Source organism: Mobula hypostoma, chromosome 18 (genome assembly GCF_963921235.1).
Source record: "Mobula hypostoma chromosome 18, sMobHyp1.1, whole genome shotgun sequence".
Lineage (NCBI taxonomy): Eukaryota > Metazoa > Chordata > Chondrichthyes > Myliobatiformes > Myliobatidae > Mobula > Mobula hypostoma.
In genome coordinates this window covers 62,370,760-62,395,349 of record NC_086114.1, presented here as the reverse complement: position 1 = coordinate 62,395,349, position 24,590 = coordinate 62,370,760, and the positions used below count along the sequence as shown (strand labels likewise).

The 24,590-nt window shown below is 44.6% G+C and overlaps 1 protein-coding gene across 5 annotated transcripts in view; it reads right to left on the bottom strand.

Annotated features, from left to right (window-relative positions):
* The window catches only part of tln2b (talin 2b), a 323,891-nt gene that overhangs the window by 65,841 nt on the left and 233,460 nt on the right, over positions 1-24,590 (bottom strand). For all 5 annotated transcript variants that reach the window (XM_063070979.1, XM_063070978.1, XM_063070977.1 and 2 more), the window contains 11 exons: positions 22,222-22,361; positions 18,008-18,101; positions 11,592-11,681; positions 11,370-11,492; positions 6,913-7,056; positions 6,652-6,813; positions 5,256-5,396; positions 4,222-4,403; positions 2,593-2,725; positions 1,472-1,573; positions 1,191-1,361 (listed from right to left, as the gene is read on the bottom strand). In XM_063070979.1, the coding sequence (XP_062927049.1) occupies positions 1,191-1,361; positions 1,472-1,573; positions 2,593-2,725; positions 4,222-4,403; positions 5,256-5,396; positions 6,652-6,813; positions 6,913-7,056; positions 11,370-11,492; positions 11,592-11,681; positions 18,008-18,101; positions 22,222-22,361 (1,482 nt within the window). The remainder of the gene's footprint in view (positions 1-1,190; positions 1,362-1,471; positions 1,574-2,592; positions 2,726-4,221; positions 4,404-5,255; positions 5,397-6,651; positions 6,814-6,912; positions 7,057-11,369; positions 11,493-11,591; positions 11,682-18,007; positions 18,102-22,221; positions 22,362-24,590) is intronic.

The following is a 24,590-nucleotide window of genomic DNA, read 5'->3' as shown; positions in this document are numbered from 1 at the left end:
TGTACCCGCACACAAATTCAGCAGTCACTGGATGTCAGCTCAGAGCCAGTGAACTCAGCATCATCTCACACTATGAGCTAAGCCCTTCTCCAGGACCACGGCAATTAAATGTTGGAAGGGTTGGACAGAGTAGATGTGGAAAGGTTGTTTCCCTTGGTGGGTGAGTCCAGGACAAGAGGCCATAGTCTTAGAATTAGAGGGTACCCAGTTAAAACAGAGGTGAGGAGAAATTTTTTTAGCCAGAGGGTCGTGGATTTGTGGAATTCGTGGCCACATACAGCTGTGGAGGCCCGATCATTGAGGGTGTTTAAGGAGGAGATTGACAGGTATCTAATTAGTCAGGGTATCAAGGGATATGGAGAAAAAGCTGGAAATTGGAACTAGATGGGTGAATAGTTTCGCTCATGGGGGAGCTGCGGAGTAGACTCGATGGGCCGAATGGCCTACTTCTGCTCCTTTGTCTTGTGATCTTGTGAATAATGTCCATCCTCAGGGGAATCTTCACTTGTTCCACATATGGGGTGGATGGTTGACACTGGTCAAATGTCTCAAGCTCACCGACAGATCTGCGACCTCCACTTGCCAGCATTGCTGCTGTATTGATGAATACAGTTCCGTTGACACTAGGTCACTGCCCCACTGCACTTAAAGTTAAATTGGATAGATATATGGACAGGAAAGGAATGGAGGGCTATGGGCTGAGTGCAGGTCGGTGAGACTAGGTGAGAGTAAGCGTTTGGCACGGACTAGAAGGGCCGAGATGGCCTGTTTCCATGCTGTAATTGTTATATGGTTATATCACTGGTACAGTGTCTGTGGGTCCTTCTGTACACTATTTTCCAAAGCAAATGATGAGGGAAGATCCACCAAAAGTCCATCTTTCATTGGACATAATCAACATCCAACCAACTACAGTGGCTCAGACAAGAACGTACCAAACATCACACCACCCTGAGTAGTATATGCCATAGCAACCTAACCCCCACCTTTGCGATTAAGCTCAAACTTAGGTTGCCAATTCTCAAATCTGATTAGACATGGTCGCAGAGATATTCTCCTATCACCGGTGGTTCCTCAACAATTTCTTCCTTGCTGACTGCGATACAAATGTCAGTAACCCAGTATATAAATACCAACAGTCACGTCTCCAAAGTCAATATTCAGAAGGTGATCTCCGCTCTGCGTCCTACCTTGGGATTACCGCCACCCTCCTTGGCCGCGTACAGCATCTGCAGAGCGGACTCTGCCAGGGTCTTGGTCTGATCCAGCACAGTCATCTGCTGCTGGTGGTCGAGCACTTTGGATGCCACACCGACTGAGGCCAGGGTCAAAGGCTCAAAGTAACTGGCCAGCTGGGTGACCTGTGGGGGAGGCAAGAGGACAATGCAGTGTGTTTACATGGTGCCAAAGCTCACAGGAACCCAGACGCCAACCTGCCGTCAAAAGGATTATGGATCAACTCACTCTGTACCTTGTGGCCCAGCTGAGCAGCCTCCCCGCGAGCAGCCGTGGTTATCGGGTCAATCAGGTGTCCTATTTCCTGCACCGTTGAACTCATCTGCTCCTGCAAGGCCTACACACAGAATAGAAAGGGGGGTCACAGAACACAGGCCACATACCTCAGGGGAGTTCATTGCCAAACAGAACCACCCACACTTGTAGGATGTCTTCTGTTCCCATCTGCTCCCCCACCACCCCCACACCTCTGTCCCTGTCTCTGTATTGGCTGATAGGAAGATCCACTCTTCTGTTCCCATCTGCTCCCCCCACCCTCACACCCCTGTCTCTGTTTCTGCGTTGGCTGATAGGAAGATCTGTAACCCTCCCCCCAAAACACACACACCCCTGTCTCTGTCTCTGCATTGGCTGATAGGAAGATCACTCTCTGAGCTAGAAGGAATAAAACGGTGAAAATACCATTCAGCCCATTGCACCTGTATGATCTGAGGGGCAGTTGTGAAATCAATCACACAACACTGACTGTTTTCTCCTCAACACTGCAAATATTCCCCTTTACTTTATATCTGTTCTTGTTTTGAAAGTTATTACTGAACTTGCTTCCAACAATCTCACAAGGTGCTTTCCAGTTCACAGCTTCCGGTGTAAACTGTTCTCAAGCATCCTTGTTCTTTATCAATGAATCTGCCTGGTGACAAAGCCTTCTGCCACTGAAGTTATTCTCCTTACCTAACACCTAATTCTGTGGAATTTGTTGTCACATGCAGCTGTGGAGGCCAAGTCTTTTGTATATTTAAGGCAGAGGTTGATAGATTCTTGATTGGAAATGAGGAGAAGGCAGGAGACCGGGGCTGTGAGGAAAATTAGATCAGCAATGATGAAGTGGCAGAACAGACTCGATGGGCCAAATGGCCTAATTCTGCTCCTTTATCTTATGGTCTTTATCTCCCAGGACAAGGCACAACCTCTCCACACTGCTTCTCTATGTAGTTAACCATTATTGGATCATGTTTGCACCTGGAACACTTGTGACTCCAGCACAGTATAAAAATGAAGCCTCTGATGGACCTCTGCAAATGGCAGAGGGCAGAGTTTCCATCAAAGTGAACGAAGGGTAGACAACTGCTACTTTACCTCCAATGAAATGTCATCTCTTGTTGGCAAGTTCTGACTGACAGCTGCCAGGGATGCTTGCTCGATCTCCCGAATACACTTGTTGATGTTGTCAATTGAACAGTCACATTCTCTCTGGCCTGGAGCCTTGTCCCTTCAAAGTGAAATGGGTTTGAACAAGAAGAGTTCACATGCACATTCACCTGTTTGCAACAAGTATCTGCCACATTACACAAACTTGCCAAGTTTATTAAAGATGAATCAAATAATACATGGCTTAATTCTATTTAAAATGGCTGCTGAGAGGTGACAGTACTGTTGCCAAAATTATAAGCCTACCTAATCCTGAATTGTCATGGATATAAACGTGAATAATGGAGCTTTCAGTTGGCCCATCAGAATACACATTTCACCTCTATGCCACCGGCACACTGGATTGCAGAATTACTGTATTATTCAGTTATCAGACGTGGTCACAGTACTTCAGCCTAATCTGTTCACATCAGCTGCTGCTTTGAAGCACTGGGCATCGATTAGATAATCAACTGGTTTGCTTGAATGTTTTCGATGGCAGCTGAGAGTTGACCAGATTGCTTTGGGTCATAAACTGGTCAAAATGGCAAAACAAAGAGATTTGGAGCCCGATGACCAACACTCAAGGTTTTAGGAACAGCGTCTTTCTACAAGATTTCTGGAAAGTCCACAAACACTACTGATATACTAATTTGCTGCTTTCTTGTAACTTACAATAATTTTTATGACTTTCACTGTACTGCTGCTACAAAACAACACGGGGACAGAGGTTAGGAGGGTTAATGGCGCCTAACGGCGACTACTTTGTTTGCATCCTTGGAAACAGCTCTATTTCTATCTTTAATATCTCTATTTTCCCCTTTCAGCGTCTTTTGAAGACCCTGACCTGGAGTTATATGCTGACTACGGTTCTTTGCGGGAATGGGACCCGCTCTCAGGGTTCCATAACTGGCTGTTGTTCAGTATACCAAAGGCTCGGCCTAAGAATCTGGCTCGAATTTGGAAGCCTAGGATCTTGGGGCTCTGGGGACAGGCAGATGGAGGGCCAGTGTCATGACAGTAGACCCATGTGTCGTCAGGGGAGTTGGGATATCTGCTGTGTGCCTGGAGACCTGGAATCTTTCAGGCACAGAGCTCAAAAGAAGCGACGTAACGGACTTTTAACATCGTAAACCAGCGAGTTGTTTGTTATGTCTCCACGCTCGCTGGGAAAATGGAGACATCTCTTTCTTCCTTATTAGGGAAGAAAGAGAACCTGCGATATGTCGAAGTCTCTGGGGTAACGGCAAGTCTGTGTCTTTGCTCACACCTGAGTGCTCGGTGGCAATTACCAGTGCTTTTTTTGCCGGCGGGGGGAGGGAGGATCGTTGCTCGCTGTCGCTTACGGGAGGGGAACTGGGGGAGGACTTTGGGGTTCTAACATTTAACTGTCGTTTATTCTTTGAGGCACTCCTCTGTATTCATGGATGAATGCAAAGAAAAAGCATTTCAGGATGTATATTGTATACAATTCTCTGACATTAAATTGTACCTTTGAACCTTTGGTTTCACAACAACTTTCAGTGATAATAAACCTGATTCTGATTCTGTGAATATAGAATCAGAGCTAAGTCTCACCTGATGGATGTTATGAGGCTCTTAATGGAGTCTGACACAGTGCGAGAGTGTCCCGCCAGGATAGACCAGGTTGGGGGGTCCTTCGGGTTGATGGCGAGTGACCGAGCACTTTTGATGAGGGAGGATGAGCTCTCCAGCATGGATCGAGCAGCTGAAAGAATTGGTTCCTGGGCCTGGGCACCCTACAGAAGTAAGTACATAACTGCATAAACACATTTAAAACACGACAGTGGCAAACTCAAATACACAGGCACTGGTTTCAGATCTTCCAAATGGCCTTGCAATTTTCTTACTGCTGATCACCCTTGTGAGACTGTTCCACGAACATCACCAGAAAGCAGCACATACTGGTTTCACTGCTGCGTGAGCAGGCTTGGCACGGAGAATGCAACACAATGATTAGGTTTTAAGGTTATTATATGAAATACAAAGGATGACTGTAACTTTGTCCAAACAGGTATGTTTGGTCAATGTTTCATGATTCTCTATAGAATATACAGTAGAACATTACAGCCCAGTACAAGACCTTTGACCCATGATGCACTGACATTTCAACCTATTCCAAGATCAATCTAACCGTTCCCTCCCACATCGCCCTCGAATTTTCTGAGGGATCTAAGGACATGGACTCCAAGATCCTTCTGTTCCTCCACACCGCTAAGAATCCTGTCATTAGTCTTGTCTTCAGCCTTCAAGTTCGACCTTCCAAAGTGCATCACTTCACACTTTCTGATTTGAACTCCATCTGCCACTTCTCTGCCAAGCCCTGCATCTTATCAATGTCCCGTTGTATTCTACCATAACCTTCTACACCATTTACAACACCACCAACCCTCATGTCACCTGTATATTTACTAACCCACCCTTCCACCTCCTCATCCAAGTCATTACCCGTGCTTTTCCCATTTCCTCACTGTGGTCTGTTGGATAACCACTAACCGACAGCTATCACTTCAGTTAATCCGTAACTAACAGGAAGACGACAGACCATCCAATGGACCTTGATCAATTGGAATGCCCTTCCGTTCACTTACCTCTGCTCCTATCTGCGCTGGGATGCTGACAAACTCAGGATTTGAGGCAAACGCTGTCAAATTTTCCACAGCCTCAATTAAAGGAGTTGTGGCCAACCTGCACTTTTCACGATTTTCTTCAGAGAAATCGCCATCAAGAGCCTGTGGGGGGGGGGGGGAATGAAGGAAGGGGTAACAGCACTCAGAAACACTGGAAAAGATTACTGTTCATTCACAAACAGATCTCATTTCAGTGGCATTTTCATCCATATAGAACTCCACAATAAAACAAAGAGCCATGCACTAGATGCAGCTAGATGTCTCATAATGTCATCCAGTGAGCCCCCAAACATCACCCAGGAAGTCCCAAAGACACCCTCTGGCATGAGAAGTTCTATAGATGTGAGCATGTTGCCCACAATACCAGGCAGAGCTTCAGGGCACCAGAAAACCGAAGAGAAAATATATTTCAAAATCCTCAATAACAGTACCATTCCTTTTTTAGATTTGGTCACAAAAACACAAATATACTCATGCTAAAGCTCACATTCATGTTGATTTGTTAAGAAGACATTTGCAACATAAAGAGTGAGTTGTATTTTGTTTGCAGCCATCTATTTATATGGACGAAAACCTGTTAATGTGAGGTCCTTAACAGCATTGATATATAGAACTTCTTGGGGTCCAAATCCATAGTTCTCTGAAAATGAATGCCAGGTTGATAGGGCGGTAAAGAAAGTATATGGTATGCTTGCCTTTTTTTTAGTCAAAGCATTGAAGTTCAACAGTCAAGAAGTTATGTTGCAACTTTAAAAATTAACTCTATTTAGGCCACCTCTGGAACATTGCAGTTAATTGTGATCACCCTATTGTAGGAAGGTTGTGGAGGTTTTGTAGCTGGTGGAGAAGAGGTTTACGGGAATCTGTCTGGATTAGAGGGCAGGTGCTATAAGGAGCAGTTGGACAAACGTGGGTTGATTTCGCTGGAGTGGTGGGGGCTAAGGGGAGAGCTAAAAGAACCTTGTAAGATTTTGAGAGGCATGGATAGAGTAGATAGCTGGTATCTTTTCCACAGGGCTGAAATACCTAACACTAGTGGCCATGTATTTAAGGTGAGAGGGTATAAATTCAAAGAAGATGTGTGAGGCAGGATTTTTAAAAATTTAAAATACGGGGCGGTGGGTGCCTGACGTACATTGCCAGTTTGGTAGTGAAGGCAAGTGTGCTACAGGTACCTGAGAGGATCTTAGACAGACATAAATATGCAGAGAATGGACAGATACAGCTATTATGTAGATACTTAATTACGAGGTGAATTAGCTTGGCACAGTATTTCTGTGCTGTACTGTGCTATGTTCTATGTCCTGTCTCAGTGAGCTTGGAGCCTTTAACACCAGGTATTTACAGTTCCAGTTACCTTGATCGTCTTCACAAGGTTGGCTGTGCTGTTGGCAACTTCTTTCGCTGACTGAACAAAGTGCCTCTTGGCTACAGGATTGGCGGTTTTAGAGGAAGCGATCCGACATGCATTGCACAGAGCAGAAGTGTGCTTGGCAACAATGGTGGCAGCAGACAGCACCTGCAAGGCGAGAGTCGGACATCACACACGCTGCTGCCTCAAACATGGTCCAGCACATTAAAAACACAGCCGTGGCTGAAGACCGAAAGAGCACCTTACCTGTGATGGGCTGCTTGCTGGATCCACCAGGTTCTGACAAGCCATCTGAATCGCCTGGTTGGCCCTGGCAAATTGAATAGGATCCACCAGCCCCTGGTGCCCGGCCTGGCTGTTGGGATCAGATATGCCAACCAGGTAGCCTGCCTGCAGAAACAGATACGAATAAACTTGCAGCAAGACACACAAAATGCTGAAGAAACTCAGTAGGTCACAGAACATCTACAGAGGGGATAAACAGTCGACATTTCAGGCCAAGGCAAAGACTAAGCACAAGAAACACTGTATCCCAAACCTCTGTCACAGTTCAGAACTTTGTTAAAAAATAAATATTAAGAGGCAAATTTCTTTCAGTAGACAATAGGTGCAGGAGTAAGCCATTCAACCCTTCGAGCCAGCACCGCCATTCACTGTGATCATGGCTGACCATCCACAATCAGCATCCAGTTCCCGCCTTATCCCCATAACCTTTGATTCCGCTACCTTTAAGAGCTCTATCCGTCTCTTTCTTGAAAGTATCCAGAGACTTGGCCTCCACAGCCTTCTGGGGCAGAGCATTCCATATATCCACCACTCTCTGGGTGAAAAAGTTTTTCCTCAACTCCGTTCTAAATGGCCTACCCCTTATTCTTAAACTGTGGCCTCTGGACCTGGACTCACCCATCAGTGGGAACATGCTTCCTGCCTGCAGTGTGTCCAATCCCTTAATAATCTTATATGTTTCAATAAGATCCCGTCTTAGCCTTCTAAATTCCAGAGTATACAAGCCCAGTCGCTCCAATCTTTCGACATATGACAGTCCCGCCATCCCGGGAATTAACCTTGTGAACAACGCTGCACTCCCTCAATAGCAAGAATGTCCTTCCTCAAATTTGGAGACCAAAACTGCACACAATGCTCCAGGTGTGGTCTCATCAGGGCCCTGTACAGCTGCAGAAGGACCTCTTTTTCAGGTGTTAAGCATTCACATTACTTCTCAGTTAACACAACAATCTAAATTCTCTAGATCTCATGGTAGACTGATCCAGAACGTTAAGGCACATGGGATCCACGGTGACATGGCATATTGGATTCAAGAGTGGCTTGGGCATAGAAGACATACGTAAGGTAGAGGTGCGGGGGTGCTATTCTAACTGGAGTCCATGAGCAATAGTATCCCACAGGGATCATTGTCATTTGTGATATGTACCGATGATCTGGATGAAAATGGAGGTGGGCTGATTAGCAAATAAGTAAATGATATAAAATTGGCGGAGTTGTGGATAATGAGGAAGGCAGTTATAGGATACAGCAGGATATAGAGCAGATGGAAAGTTGTGCAGGGAAATGGCAGATAAGTGTAAGGTGTTGCATTTTGCAAGGTCAATTAAAACAAGGAAGTAAGTAAATAGAAGGACCCTTAGGAACATTGTCGTTCAGGAAGACCTTTGGGTGCAAGTCCATAGCCCCCTATAAATGGGAACACAAGTGGTTAGGGTGGTAAAGAACGCTTGCCTACAGCTATCAGGTGCAAAGGCTGGGACACTGCACCTTTGGAGGATGCAGAAGTTGTTAACCAGGATGTTACCTGGACTGGAGAACACTGGCTGGACAAACAGTGAGTGGTAGTGCCTAGAATGCATTTGGTGAAGCAATATCTAAGAGGCACATTAACAGGCAGGGAGTGGAGAGATACTGATCACATGCAGGCAGATAGGATCGGTTGGAATTGAAAACATGATCAGTACAGGTGTGATGGACCAGGGCAAAGCTATTCTGCAATCTACCCCACCTACAGCCCTCATAATTTTTGTATACCTCAGTCATGTTCCCTCTTAAAGCCCTCTGTTCCAGGGGAAACAGACCCATCCTTGCAGTCTGTCTTCATAACCAATCCAGGCTGCATCCTGGTGAATCTTCTCTACACCTCCCCCAGCACTATCACATCACAGGCAAATGGAACATTAGCATTCATTCCCAGAGGGCTAAAATATAAAAGCAAGGCTGTAATACTTGAAGCTTTATAAGGCATTGATCAGAGCATATATGGAGTATTGTGAGCAGTTTTGGGCACCATATCTAAGAAAGGATGTGCTGGTATTGGAGAGGCACCAGAGGAGGTTTAATGAGAATGAAAGGGTTAACACATTAGGGATGTTTGATGGCTCATTCACTGGAGTTTAGAAGAATGTTTGGGGGGGGGGATATCTTTGAAACTTACTGAATATTGAAAGGTCTAGATAGAGTGGACGTGGAAAGGATGTTTCCAATTGTGTGAGTCTAGGACTAGAGGGCACAGGCTCAGAATAGAAGGACATCCCTTTAGAACAGAGATAAGGAGGAATTTCTTTGGCCAGAGGGTGGTGAATCTGTGGAATTCACTGTGTTGGCAGCTGTGGAGGCTAAGTCATTGGGTATATTTAAAGAAGAGAGTGATAGATTCTTGATTAGTGAGGATGTCAAACGTTACAGGGATTTGGCAGAAGAATGGGGTTAAGAAGGATAATAAAGCAGCCAAGATCAATGTGCTGAAGGCCTAAATATACTCCTATGTTTATGATCTACCTTTCCTATTCCATGGTTGCCACAACTGCATGCAGTATTCCATCTGAGGTCCGAACACAACTTCCTTGCTCTTATATTCAGTACCCAGACTAATTAAGGCCAGAATTCACTCTTAAACAGGTTAGCTAAATGTGCTGCCACTTTCAAGGATATTTGGATCTGCACCCAAACTCCCTCTGTTCCTCAATGCTCCATGTGACACCACCATTCACAGTGTATGTCCTGGTCTCATTACTACTATAAAATGAATAATCTGACACTGTCAGAATTAAACTCCATATGCCATTTCTCACCCCATTTCACTAACAAATTGATATCACCCTGTAAAGCCTAAGACTCTACACTGTCAAGAGCTCCACCAATCTATGTGTCATCTATGAAGTTACTAAACATTCCTCCTACATCCACATCCAAATTACCAAGATGAACTCCGTGGCCACTTTATTATCTCTGCCTATACAGCTGCTTGTTAATGTAAATATCTAATCAGCCAATCGTGCAGCAGCAACTCAATGCATGCAGACATGGTCAAGAGGTTCAGTTGTTTGTTGTTCAGACCAAACATCAAAATGGGGAAGAAATGTGATCTAAGTGGCTTTGGCCGTGGAATGATTATTGGTGCCAGACAGGGTGGTTTGAGTATCTCAGAAACTACTGATCTCCTGGGATTTTCACACACAACAAATTCTAAAGTTTACAAAGAATGGTGCGAGAAAGAAAAGTATCCAGTAAACAGCAGTTTTATGGATGAAAACGTCTTGTTACTGAGAGTGGTCGGAGGGAAATGGCCGTATTGGTTCAAACTAACAGGAAGGTGACAGTAATTCAAATAACCACACGTTACAACAGTGGTGTGCAGAACAGCATCTCTGAATCTTGAAGTAGATGAACTACAGCAACGGAAGACCACACCGGGTTCCACTCCTGTACCTAATAAAGTGTATATTACCAACAGCAAAGGCCCCAGCAGTAATCCCCGTGGAACATCACAGGCCATAGTCATTCAATCACAGAAACATGTCTCCTCTTTTGGACTCAATATGCCAACTTTGGATCCATGGGCCTAAACCTCATGGGCCAGTCACCCATGTCAAAGACTTTAATCCAAGTCCATGTAAATCTCATTTACTCCACTGTCCTCATTGATACACGTTGTGTTTTTAGAGGAGATGGTCAATGCCTTGAAACCCTGATGCAGATCCAAAGCAACAAATTAAATAATTTTTCTCAGTCTGGGATTCCTTTATTTTCAAAAAAAGGTTTTAGGAAAAGGGAGTTTAAAATGCACCTCGAGCACCAAATGCATCTGAGATAGGAAATGGTAATTCCATGTCAGAATAGCTGTGGAAGACAGTTAGTTCTGGTTATCCAGAATACTTCTGAATCATACTGTTCCTTCATCTATCAGTTACCAGGTTGATTCCAGAAATACTCTCACTCTCCCCTCCCCTGTGTTCGTTTTCACAGAACGGTAAGCTACACTGGTCAACTCTTGACCCTGCCCCCCCCCAAAGTTTCATGGTTGATCAGTGCCTTAACTCAGCACACACGTTCTCTCCCCAATGCCCTTTAAACATTAGATTCATAGAAATCGATCACTCTCACAACTGAAGTTAACAACTGACTTGCTGTCTTTTGCTTGTTTATCCTCCCAGTTAAACCGTAACTCCTGAGAAGTACCCAAGTCCATTGGAAAGAGACTTCCCCCATCTGCCCCCTCAGCTTCGCTTATTATCTTGGAAACTTTCAGCAAATCAGCCCTAACTTCCAGAAAGTACAAATCTGCTGCCTGATTAGTTGAATATATCCAGCATTTCATATTTTTCCCGGTTTGTGATAATTCTTTGATGATGGAAGTCCTTTCCACGAAGGCAGGACTAGGGTCCATTGACGGTGAGAAGGAATGACATTGGTACCTGAGCTGCAGCTTCTGTCAGACCACACAACGCCTTCGAAGCAATCCCAACGGAGTCTCCAAATGCAGGAAGATCACCGGTCTTGGCCTTCTGAGAGATCCCTGCCATGGCTTCACCGAGGACCTGAATGATGGTGAAGAGCAAAATGAAATGGACTCAGTGAAGGCCCATACTGCCGAATAGCTCAGTTGCCTGATTGCACCAAATCAGAATCCGACCTACCTTGGAATTCTCCATCACACTTTCAATACAGTCAAAGTAGGAAAGGTCACTGACCGGGTCACTGGGGTTATCGAGCATGCCTTTTGCAGTCTGGAAAACATTTCAGAAATGCCAGAGTAGTAAATAGCATCATTTTTTTGCCATCCATACTAGAATTGATTACCTTGCAGGAACTCACTTGCACTTATACCAAGTGATGGAGCATTTTATGAATTTGAATTGGATGCACTTAGGACCATCTGGGATGCTGAAGCATTATAGATGAGAGTTTTACTGAGGTGGTCAAAGCCAAGGTGCTGGTTGTGGACTGCTGGAAATATAGAATGGATAGATAGAGTACGATTTACCTTTTAACGTGACTTTTGAATCAATTCCACAGACCCTTCAGAAATACATTCTCGATTTTGATGACCTGTTGCATTAAGAAATCTCATCTCACCTTGCTCTTTGCTTCTTATTTTCTTGTTACAAACTGTCGTGCAGTGGGAACACTTTCTAGTTTTATCCATATCTTTCCTGATTTTGAACTCTCTGCTGTTAATTCAATCTGTAGTCCTTTGAAAGGCCAAACACAGAGCACCAACTGGCTCTCTCATCTATTTTACTCATTCCCTCCTCAAAAATTCCAGTAGAATTCCCGATCCATGTTGACTTTGTCCAATCCTGCAACCTATATGACATCTTTTAAAATTAACTCCACAATTTTCTCCATGATTGATGTCAGGCTTACCAGTCTATGTTCTCTCTCCCTCCTTGCTTAAATTGTGTTTCAGAGTCAATGGAATCAGCAAAACATCTATTATTTCTATTGCTGCTTCCCTTAGCATGTGTGCTATTGGTTCATCAAGATTTACTGGCCTTCAGTCGTCATCTTTCCTCCCACCATTACCCTGCTCAACTAACAATGATTTTATTCCTTTCCTCCTTTTCAGCAATCCATATGGACACCAAGGTTAACAGTGACCCACTCTCCCCCACCACCCCCGACACCATGACTTCTGGGAATGTCAGTTCTATGGCCATTTAAAGTGCAGAAGGTGCGCTTTACAGCATTAAGAACCCCAAGGTCATGGATTGGGTACACACGGCAGCCTGATGTGACTTCAGTAAATCACCTTCCGAACCTTCTCCATCTTGAATAAGACCATAAGATATTAAAGTAGATTTAGGCCATTCTGACCATCTAGTCTGCTCTGGCATTTCATCATGGCTGATCCATTTTCCCCTCAACTCATTCTCTTGCCTTCTCCCCGTAACCTTTGACTAATCAAGAATCGACCAAACTCCACCTTAAAAACACCCAATGACCTGGCCTCTGCAGGCACCCATGGCAATGTATTCCACAGATTCACGACTCTCTGGCTAAAGAAATTCCTCCTCATCGCCATTCTAGAAGGATGTCCCTCTATTCTGAGGCTGTGCTCTCTGGTACTAGACTCACCCATGATAATAAACATCCTCTCCACATTCGTTCTATCTAGGCTTTCCAGCATTCGATAGGTTTCAATGAGATCACCCCTCTTTCTTCTAAATTCCAGCAAGTACAGGTTCAAACCCATTAAACGCTCCTTATACGATAATCCTTTCATTTCCGGAACTATTCTCGTGAACCTCCTCTGTACCATCTCCAGTGTCAGTACATCCTTTCTTAGACAAAGGGCCCAAAACTGCTCACAATACTCCAACTGAGACCTCACCAGTGTCATATAAAGCCCCAGCATTACATCCTTGCTTTTATATTCTAGTCCTTTCGAAATGAATGCTAATATTACATTTGCTTCTGTTACCACCAATTCAACATGCAAGTTAACCTTTAGGGTACCCTGCACGAGGACTCCCAAGTCCTCATGCACTTCAGACTTTTGAATTTTCGTTCAGTTTAGAAAATATTCTGTGCTTTTAATTTTTCTACCAAAGTGCATGACTGTACACTTTCTGACACTGTATTCATTTGCCTATTCTCCTTATCTGTCTACCTCCTTGGTTCCTCAACACTACCTACCCCTCCACCTATCTCCAAGCAGGATAGACAGAGGAGAATTGGAGGATGCTGTGTACTTGAATTTTCAGAAGGCCTCAGACAAGGTGCCGCATGAGAGGTTGGTTACAAGATAAGAGGGCATAGCATTGCAGGACAGATACTACCATGGATAGAGCACTGGCTGATTGCCAGGAGGCAAACCCTGCCTCCCTGCTTCCTCAACATTATCTGCCCCTCCACCCATCTTTGTATCATCTGCAAACTTGGTCAAAAAGCCACCAGTTCCGCCATCCAAATCATTGACATACAACATAAAAGAAGCAGTCCCATCACCAAACCCTGCTGAACACCACTGGTCACCGGCAACCAACCCGAAAAGGCTCCCTTTATTCCCACTCTTTGCCTCCTTGCCAATCATCCTCCATCCATGCTGGTATTTTTGCTGTAATACCATGGGCTTTCATTTTGTTAAGCAGCCTAATGTGTGAGGTACCTTGTCAAAGGTTTTCTGAAAATCTAAGGACATAACATCCACCGATTCTCCCTTGTCTATTCTGCTGGTTATTTCTTCAAAGAATTCCAACAGACTTGTCAGGCGAGATTTTCCCTTAAAAAAAAACCATGCTGATTTTGGCCTATTTAATCATGTGCCTCCAAGTACCCTGAGATCTCATCCTTAATAACCAAATCCAACATCTTCCCAACCACTGAGGTCAGGCTAACTGGCTTATAATTTCCTTTCTCTGCCTCCCTCCCTTCTTGGAAAGTGAAGTAACATTTGCAATTTTCCAGTTCTCTCCATGCCAGAATCTAATTATTGAAAGATTATTACTTATGCCTCCACAATCCTTTCAGCGACCTCTTTCAGAACCCTGGGGTGTAGCCCATCTAGTCCAGTGATCTACCTTCAGACCTTACAATTTCTGAAGCATCTTCTCCCTAGCAATAGCAACTGCACTCATTTCTGCCTCTTGGCACCCTTGAACTTCTGGGATACTGCTGGCGTCTTCCACAGTGAAGACCAATGCAAAATACTTGTGCAGTTCATCATCCACCATTTTCTTGTGCCCCATTACTACCTCTCCAGCATCATTTTCCAGCGGTCCAATGTCTACTCTTGCCTCTCTTTTGCTCTTTATATATCTGGAAAAAAAACTTTGTATCCTCCAATATTATTGGCTAGCTTATTTCATCTTTTCACTCCTTATGGTTTGTTAAGTTGTCTTCTGTTAGTTTTTAAAAGCTTCCCAATCCTCTAACTTCCCATTAATTTTTTTCTCTATTATATGCTCTCTCTTTTGCTTTTATGTTGCCTTTGATCTCCTTTGTTAGCCATGGTTGCCTCATCCCCCCTTCAGATTATTTCTTCATCTTTGGAATGTACTTATCCTGCACTTTCCAAATTGCTCCCAGAAATTCCAGCCATTGCTGTTCTGTTGTCATCCCTGCTAGTGTCCCCTTCCAATCAACTTTGGTCAGCTCCTCTGTCATGCTTCTGTAATTCCATTTACTTCACTGTAAAACTGATACATCTGACTTTAACTTCTCCCTCTCAAATTGCAGGGTGAAGGCTTTCACATTACAATCACTTCCTCCTTAGGGTTCCTTTTCCTTAAGCTACGATGGCGCTCGACAGTGACTCCTTCAACCTCATCTGAGGAAACAGCTTAATTTCTACTTTATTGTCTCTCTTTTTCTTTTTAAAGGTGTATGGGGTTCTGTTAAAGACCCTGACCTACAGCTACACTCAAACTTTGGTTCCTTGTGGAGTGGGACCCACTCCAGGGGCTCATTGATTGGCTCTTTTTCGATGTCCCAAGGACGCAGCCAAGAAAACGAGTGTGCTTTCGGAGTTCTGAGGTTTTGGACCTGCGGACAAGCCTATGCAGGTGCCACTGACTGAAGCGTTGTGGACATCAGATCAGCTGTCGGGGGCTCTGTACTCAGTGAATTGAATACACTTTCTCTCATTGGTGGGGGAGAGTTTGTTGCTGATTCTCGAGTTGGAGAACTCAGAGGAAAAAAGTAACTCAGCAGACTTTAACACCACAATCAGTGAGTTGTTTGTCTTCATCCGTCTCCCCTCTCGCTGTGAAAGGGGCACATTTCTCTCTCTCTCTCTTTATTGGGGGAGAAAGCCTGTGGTATGTTGAATTGTCGGGTGTGTGATTAGTTTTCATTGTACTACAGACCATGGTCTTTCTTGGGGGCTTTGCTATTGCTTGCTTGGTGAGTGGAGGGTGCTGATGCTTTTTCTTTGCTGAAGTAAGTGGGGGAGGGGGAGGGTTGATGTTTTACTGCTGCTTGTGCGTGGGGGGGCCGAATGGCGGGCTCTGGGGTTCTAACGTTTTTACTGTCACATTCTGTGGGGTACCCTTCTGTTTTCGAGGATGTCTGTGAGAGTAAGAATTTCAGGTTGTATATTAATATCTCTGATATTAAACTGGAACTATTGAACTAATCGAATCTAGTTCATTACACAACAACCAATCCAGAAAAGCCTTTCCCTAGTGGGCTCAATCACAAGTTGCTCTAAAAAGCCATCTCATAGGCATTCTACAAATTCTCTCTCGGGTTCCAGCACCAACCTGGTTTTCCCAATCTATCTGCACATTATCCACGATGACTATCATAACATTACCCTCATCACGTGCCTTTTCTACTTCCCATTGTAATGTATATCCCACACCCTGTTTGGAGATCTGTATATAACTCACATTAGGATCTTTTCACCCTTGCAGTTTCTTAACTTTACTCACAAGGATTCTACATCTTCTGATCCGGTGTCACCTTTCTAAGGATTTGAATTAATTTTTTAATCAACAGAGCCACCCCCCCACCCCGCCTGTCCTTTCGATACAATGGGTATCCTTTGATCTTGAGCTTTTTTCAGCCACAACTCAGTGATGCCCACGACGCTGTACCTGCCAATCTCGGTGTGACAAGATCATCTACCTTATTCTGAATACTGTGTATATTCAAATAAAGTTCCTCCATTCGTCACTCTTTTCAACTTTGTCTCCTGTTACACTGCAACTCATTCCACTCACTGCAATTTTGCCCTAACATCTGCCTGTTCTTCCTCATGGTCTCACCACACACTGCATCTGTTTGTATGCCAAATACTCTATCCTCAGCCCTATCACTCCAGGTCCCATCCCCATGCAAATTCATTTAAACCCTCCCCAGCAGTTCTAGCACACCTGTCCGCAAGGATATCGGTCCCCCTCGGGTTCAGATGATTTTGTACAGGTTACATCTTTGACAGAAGTGATCCCAAAGATCTAGAAATCTGAACCCCTTAGCCATACGGTAATCTGCCAAATCACCCTTTTCTTACCCTTACTATCCCCTAGGTCTTGCTATTCAGCTTTCTACCTAGTTGCTTAAATTCCCTCTTCAGGATCGCCTCCCTTTTCCTGCCTACGTCATTGGTGCCAATATGTACCAAGACTTCTGGCTGCTCACCGTCCCATTTAGAATCCCATGGGCCCGATCTGAGCAATCCCTGACCCTGGCACCTGGGAGGCAACACACCTTCTGAATGTCCCTTTCACATCCACACAATCTCATGTCTATTCCTCTAACTATGGAATGCCCTATCACCACTGCAGTCCCCTTCTCCCCCACTTGCCTTCTGAGCCACAGTGTACGCAGTAACCAGACCTCAGTGCCGAGAGACCCAGTCACTGCTTACGGTTACCCAGTCATATCTTTCCTGAGCTGTGATACCCAGAACCAGCTGCGGCTGACTTAGCAAACATTAGCTCAGCTATTATGTATGTTTGTTTTTGAATCCCTTGGCATGCTTATATAGACAAGGATCACAAGTGTATACACACACACACACACACACACATATATATATATAAAAGCAGGCTTTTCATGCCTTTCTTCAAAGGTGAGTAGCTCCACCAGCATGTTCTTTGCTTCTATACCATCTTTAAAACTGCCTCAGTTCTCAGGAAGAGGCAAGTCACTCAGATGCACACTGTTACCTGATGAGCGACTATGATTACACAGGTACTGTCACAAATTCTGACACAGATCAAATTCACCCCAGTGGACTGTAGGTGTGTAGAGTTTGAGGTTTCATGCTCTCTATATGCACAGTAAGACTTGGATTAAAAATCTACGTCGAATCTAGTTCTCAATATTTTACCTGCAAGATTTAGATTGTTGTTAGATGTAACATAAGCTTCTGATAACTTATATTTCCTGACTCCAGATCCATTGGATCTCAGCACTCATTTTTGCTGGAATCAATGACAGTGAAGCCTTAATGCAACATAGGAATCAGTTATTTTCAGTAAGGTTATTAAGCTTGGTTCAAACAATGAAATTTGCCCCTGCTTTCTGACACAAATGACCAGAGAGATAAGTGAACAAGCAGGACTGAGCTGTCCAAACACTTGATCCTTTGCTTAATTCTTACCTCGAGCTCTCGAAGGGCATTGTCACACTCCTTCTGTCCGGGAGCCTGCTGAGTGCAGAGTGTAATTAACTGATTGATGCTCTCTGTAACAGCCCTGCAAAACACAGAGGCAGTCACTGTTATTTCTTCAGCCTCGACAGGCTTATTGATTGAAATGCCCTAATAACAGCCATTGATGCAATGCTTGGACATTTGACCGCTGGAGTCCCAAAGGACTCTACGGCTGCTGCTAGGATACCGGGACAGGGACATTCAGTCTTAGCACAGCATTACCCTTCAAAACAGTAACTCAGCAGGACAAATAGTCTTTCTCAATAATCTTTGTCGAGACAAAACTGTAGGCCAGGCCACTGCACTGTAGTTCACTTCTCTCTCTCAAATAATGCTGCAGTACCTTTTAACTTCTTAAGCAGAACCTTGGGGTTCAAAGGTGAATTTCCTCTTGCGGTTTGAGTGTGCTTTTGACTCATAACCTCAAAGTTCTCGACACACCACGGTCCCAAGGCTCCAGTGACCCAGCTTCAATCCTGACCTCGGTGCTATCTGTGTGGAATTTGCCTCATAAGTGAACAAGCAGGACCCAGTTGTCCAAACACTTGATCCTTTGCTTAGTTCTTACCCCGAGCTTTCAGAGAGTATTATCACACTCCTTCTGTCCGGGAGCCTGCTGAGTGCAGAGTGTAATTAACTAATTGATGTGACCATGAGGGTTTCCCCAGGAGGCTCTTGTTACCCCCCCACCCCAAAGAAGTACAAAGTTAAGCGGTTAAGTGGTCACCATAAATTGCCCCCAGTCAATGCTGATGGGTATGATAATTAGAGTAGGTTTAGAGTAAATTTCCTGATGGTCAGCAAGACTTGGTGAACCACAGAGCCTGTTTCTCATCCCAAATACTCATCCTCCTGAGAGTCTCCTTCACCCAGACAGCAGTGAACCTGCAGAACTCTCTACTACGAAAAACACAGCAGAAGCCAATTGATTAAATATAAACAACAGATAGATATATGAGAGCTAAAAGGATCAAGGAATATGTGCAGAAATTGGACACCAGGCAATGAATTTGGATAATCAGCCATGATCACACTGAAAGGCAAACAACTACTAACTCTCACGTTCTGTGCTTTTACAAATCAGTAGACATGTCATACTGTATATTCTCACGAGGTCTTGAGCACATCGTTGAATGTTTCCTTCTCTCAGCCTGGGAAGCTCTTCTCATGACCAAGCTTGGGATAGTGTCTGATTTGGGAGTTTGTGGTTGACCATGTTCACTAGTGCAGACTGAGTGGAGATAGGTACAAGAGATTCTGCAGATCTTGAGCAACACAAACAAAATGTGGGGAGGAGAAGACGGCGATGTGACGCAGCGTGCGTGGCCGCTCCGAAATGATATCGTATTTGTTAAGTAGGGGCCATGTACAATCCTGATTTGATGGAGACAGACGTGAGAAGCACGGAGGAACATCTGGAGAAACTTCTGAGATGCCTGCTTCGCTGCTGCTGCTACTGTGTGATTGAGAAACTCCAGAGGGGAAGGCCCTAAATCCTCAGCTTTGCCTATTGCCTGTTGCCGGGGCTGGAGTCGAAGCGCTCGGCAGAGATGGTGCTCGGTGCTCGGTGTTGGAGGGCTGGTCGGAGGCTCGAAGTTTTCGGACGGACTCAAGAGTCGGCTGTGGTTGGGTGCTTCCAGGGTGCTGCATTGGCAAGTTTGCGGTGATGGAGGTTCATGGCAGGGAGAGTTTCTCCCTTCTACCACCTGCGTGAGATGATGGGACTTTCGAGAGACTTTGAGACTTTTTTTTTACCGTGCCCATGGTCTGTTCTGCATGAAATTATGGTATTGTTTTGCACTGTTGTAACTATATGTTATAATTATGTGGTTTTTGTCAGTTTTTCAGTCTTGATTTGTCTTGTTTCTGTGATATCACACCGGAGGAATAGTGTATCATTTCTTAATGCATGCATTACTAAATGCCAAGAAGAGGACTGCGTGTCCTCATAATCTAATCTAATCTAATCTAAATGCTGGAGGACCTCAGCAAGGCAGGCAGCGTGGAGGGAAATAAACAGATGAGGTTTCAGGACCAATGAAGGGTTGTGGCCCAAACTGTTGTGTGTTTATTCCGCTCCATAGGTGCTGTTTGACTTGTTGAATTTGTCCAGCATTTTGAGTGGAGTTAAAGCATGACAAAGTTTGCCTGGGAGAACATTGGTGTTAGTTTGTTTATTCTGAGGGTGGCAGGATCTTGTGGACCTGTGCTTTGAGAAAGTGATGGAAGGGACCATTTCCTCAGAGGCATTTTAAAGAGCAGAGATCACCACTGCCTGATAGAACAGGAATCTTGCATCAGGTCTGAGGTCTTATCTGTGAATACCCTTCTCCTCAGTTGGTTAAAGGCTGCACTACTCAAAGGTGGTACTCCACCCAGTAGGAGACACTGTGTTGGTTTATATTGTCACAGACAGACAGCAGCATCCCCTTGGTGTCAGCATTGGTCACGTGCTCAATTGCCTGGAGCAGGTCTACAGCAAAGATTAATAACATAAAAGCAGCAGAACAGTAATGTAATTTATTAGAGGAAGTGGTGCAATGCAGTATTAGCACAAATCCCCAGAGTGAATTCTTTTCTAAAGGCTCCTCTTCCATCAACCTCCTGACTTGAGAAAAATGACCACATCTTAGTCAAAAGGGTGATCAGAGCAAGAGTCCAAACACAATACACAGTCAGAGGGAATGCTGAGCTGCACATCCGTGAACATAATCCGGTGCAGAAGGAAATTTTCACCCAGTGTTTGAGCTCTGCAAACTCGGACACTGGGTTAACAGCCGGAGGGAGCTGACTGAATCAAAGAACAAGACAAGGCTTGAAATGCATAGTGACAGCTAAACATCATTACGGATAGGCAACATGCCAATGTGGGGTGCTTACAAATTTTGCAGAGCAACATCCCACAAGTACGGTCAGTGGTGCCCCATTTGCTTGACGAATTACTGCTCCTAGGGAGATGTGGTGGGACATGGATCAGCTCAGTAGTGCCAACAGACTGTCAACAAGAAATAATGAACTCACCACTTCCTGAGCAGGCACGGGTGTCACCCACAGAGCCCGGCTGATGGGGGCACTCCAGTGTCAACTCACATGGTGCTACAGCACGGGTGATACCCCAGCATGGACAGACCACTGGCTGATTGGCAGGAGGCAAAGAGTGCCGATAAAGGGAGAACTTTCTATCTGGCTGCTGGCGACTAGTGGTGTTCTACAGGGGTCTGTGTTGAGACCGATTCTTTTTACATTATATGTCAATGATTTTGGACAATGGCTTTGTGGCCAAGTTTGCTGATGATACAAAGCTAGGTGGAGGGGCGGGTAGTTTTGAGGAAGTAGAGAGGTTACAGAAGGACTTAGACAGATTAGAAGAATAGGCAAAGAAGTGGCAGATGTAATACAGTAATCAGGAAGTGTATTGTCATGCACTTAAGTAGAAGAAATGAAAGGGTTGACTATTTTCTAAATGGAGGGAAAATACAAACAACTGAGGTACAAAGGGACTTGGGAGTCCTTGTGCAGGATTCCTTAAAGATAACTTGCAGTTTGAGTCAGTGATAAGGAAGGCAAATATAATGTTAGCATTCATTTCAAGAGGAGTAGAATATAAAAACAAGGATGTAAAGCTGAGGCCTTATAAGGCACTGGTGAGTAGTTTGGTCCCCCTATCTAGGAATCGATGTGTTGACATTGGAGAGAGCTCAAAGGAGGTTCATGTTTGATGGTCCTAGGCCTGTACTCACTGGGATTCGGAAGAATGAGTGGGGTGGGGGATCTCACTGAAACTTATTGAATATTGAAAGGCTTCAGCAGAGTGGATATGGAGAGGGTGTTTCCTATAGTGGGGGAGTCTAAGACCAGAGGACCCAATCCCATTAGAACTGAGATGAGGAGGAATTTCTTTAGCCAGAGAGTGGAGAATCTGTGTAATTCATTGACATAGGCAGCTGTGGAGGCCAGGTCACTGGGTGCATTTAAGGCAGAAGTTGATGGACAGGGCATGAAAGGTTATGGGGAGCAGGCGGGAGAATGGGGCTAAGAGGGAAATGGATCTGCCATGATGAAATGGTGGAGCAGACTCGATGGACCAAATGGCCTAATTCCACTCCTTTATCTTATGGTCTTATGATTTATGGCCAAGCACAATAGACACAAGCAGGACTTACCTAGCAGCAGCAGCCAGGAGATTCTTGGCATTGGGTGCTGCAGGATCCACAGAAAGTGATTTGGCAGCGAGCAGCAGCTTGCTGGAAGCCATTGAGATATTCTTCAAGTTACCAACAACCTGGATCTGACCCTCTTTTGTCTGTATAAAAATAAGTGAAAATGTTATGTTTACATTCATTTTTTGAAGAATCTGTCTGTTTCTCATTGGTCTGTTATTGACAATGTCAAATCAGTCTTTCCAGGGCAGCAACCACTGAACTGCAGAGCTGTAAAACGTAAGGCTATTCAGCTGATTATGTCTGTACTGAAAGAGATATCCAGGGAATCTGCATCTCCTCCTTTTAATCACAGCCATTTCCCTTCTTTTAAATAACTATCCAAATTATATTGTAGATGCTGACAGCACTGACTCTTTGCACTCTGAGTCTAATCCCTTCCTGGGCATCCTGGACTTCTTTGACCTAGAAACTTTGCTCTGATTCACTTAAGAGGGGTCCAGGACCATCGAGGCAGGAGAGTGCACCTACAGTGGCAGCTTCAGATCTCTATGCAGCTTTTCAGAGACTGGGCATTAATATTTTTTTTAAGCAACGCTGCTTGGAGTCTGACTCTTGGACACATCACATGTTCCTCTTCCATTAGTACATGGACCTAAAAGCCATGTGATCTACCCCAGACAACCAATGGGGTCTCAGCTTATCTTTGACAATGCATCAATACCTCAGGACTCCAGTGGAGTTGTAACCTGGCTCTCTGCAGGACTGAGGCCATGATCTTCTCGATTAGAACATAAGAAAATGGGATCAGGAGTAAGCTCCTTGGTTCCTCATGCCTGTCCTGCCATTCACCATGACCACGGCTGATCTCACCCTCTCTCGTGTCAGATCACCTGGCCCTCAATTCCTGATCTTCAAAAAATTAATCCATTTTCTCTTTAACTACGTCATTAATCTAACCTCCACAACCCTCAGAACAGAGAATCCAAGAGGTACACCAGGAGGGAACAAAGAGCACCAAATGAGCTAGAACTAATGTTCACACAAAGCATGATTCTCAGATAAAGTTAAAAAAAAAATCATCCCCCTCTCACTTTAAACCTGTACCTGCTAGATTTAGACTTTCCTACCCTGGGAAAGTGTGTCTACCCATCTAATCGACATCCTTTACAATTTTATAAAGCTCTGTAAGATCATTCTTCAGCCTCTCTCACTCCCGTACAAACACTCCCAGCCCATTGACTCAGAAAGCTTGACAAAACCCTTGTAGGTAGCATGGTAGCATAACAGTGAGTGCAATGCTGTTACACCTCAAAGCATTAGGGTTCAGAGTTCACTTCAACGTAATTTGTAAGGGGTCTGTACGTCCTCCCCATGGAGTGCACTGGTTTCCTCTTGGTGTTCCAGTTTCCTTCCACCGTCCAAAGACGAATCAGTTAGTGTGTTAACTAGTTATTGTAAACTGTCCCTCGATTAGACTAGTGTTAAATCAGGGGTTCATGGGTGGTGCGGCTCAAGGGGCCAGAAGGGCCTATTTCGTGATATATCACTAGATAAAATAAATCTTCCCTGCGCCCTCTCGGGATGAATCACATCCTTCCCTATAGCTGGGTTACCAGAACTATGCACAATACTCCAAGTGTGGTCTCACCAACATCTAGCCTTTCTGTAACATGACTTTCCTACTCTCATACTCATTGCCCGGTCCAATGAAGGCAAGCATGCCACACAACATCTTCTCTGTACCTGTAACTCTTGCTCTCTCTGTTCAACAATCCTTCCCAAGGCCCTGCCACTCTCTTTTTAAATCCAGCTTAGGTTTAACTTCCTAAGATGTATCATTCTGTACCTGCCTGAGGATAAATTCCTTCTGCCACTTTATGAGCAACATGTTCAGTTTGTCTAAATCCTGCTGTTGACTTGAGCAAACTTCTTCACTGTCCAACACACCACCAACTTTGGTGTAATTAACAAACTTTGCAATTATACCAGTCACAATCTGCAGATGCTGGAAATCCAAGCAACACACGCAAAATGCTGGAGGAACTCGGCAAGCCAGACAGCATTCATGGGCAAGCATTCATGGGCAAGAGTACAGTCAATGTTTTGGGCCGAGACCCTTCGGCAGTCCTGTCGACTGTACTCGTTTCCATAGGCGCTGCCTGGCCTGCTGTGTTCCTCCAGCACTTTGTGTGTGTTGCAACTACACCACCTCCATCTCATCTAAATCATTAATATAGCTGACAAACAACAGAGGTTCCTGCACCAATCCCTGTAGCACTACTGCTCACTGGCCTCCAAAACCACCTTCCACTGCTACCCACTGATCCCGTCCAACAAGCCAATTATATATCCAATTAACTATCTTACAC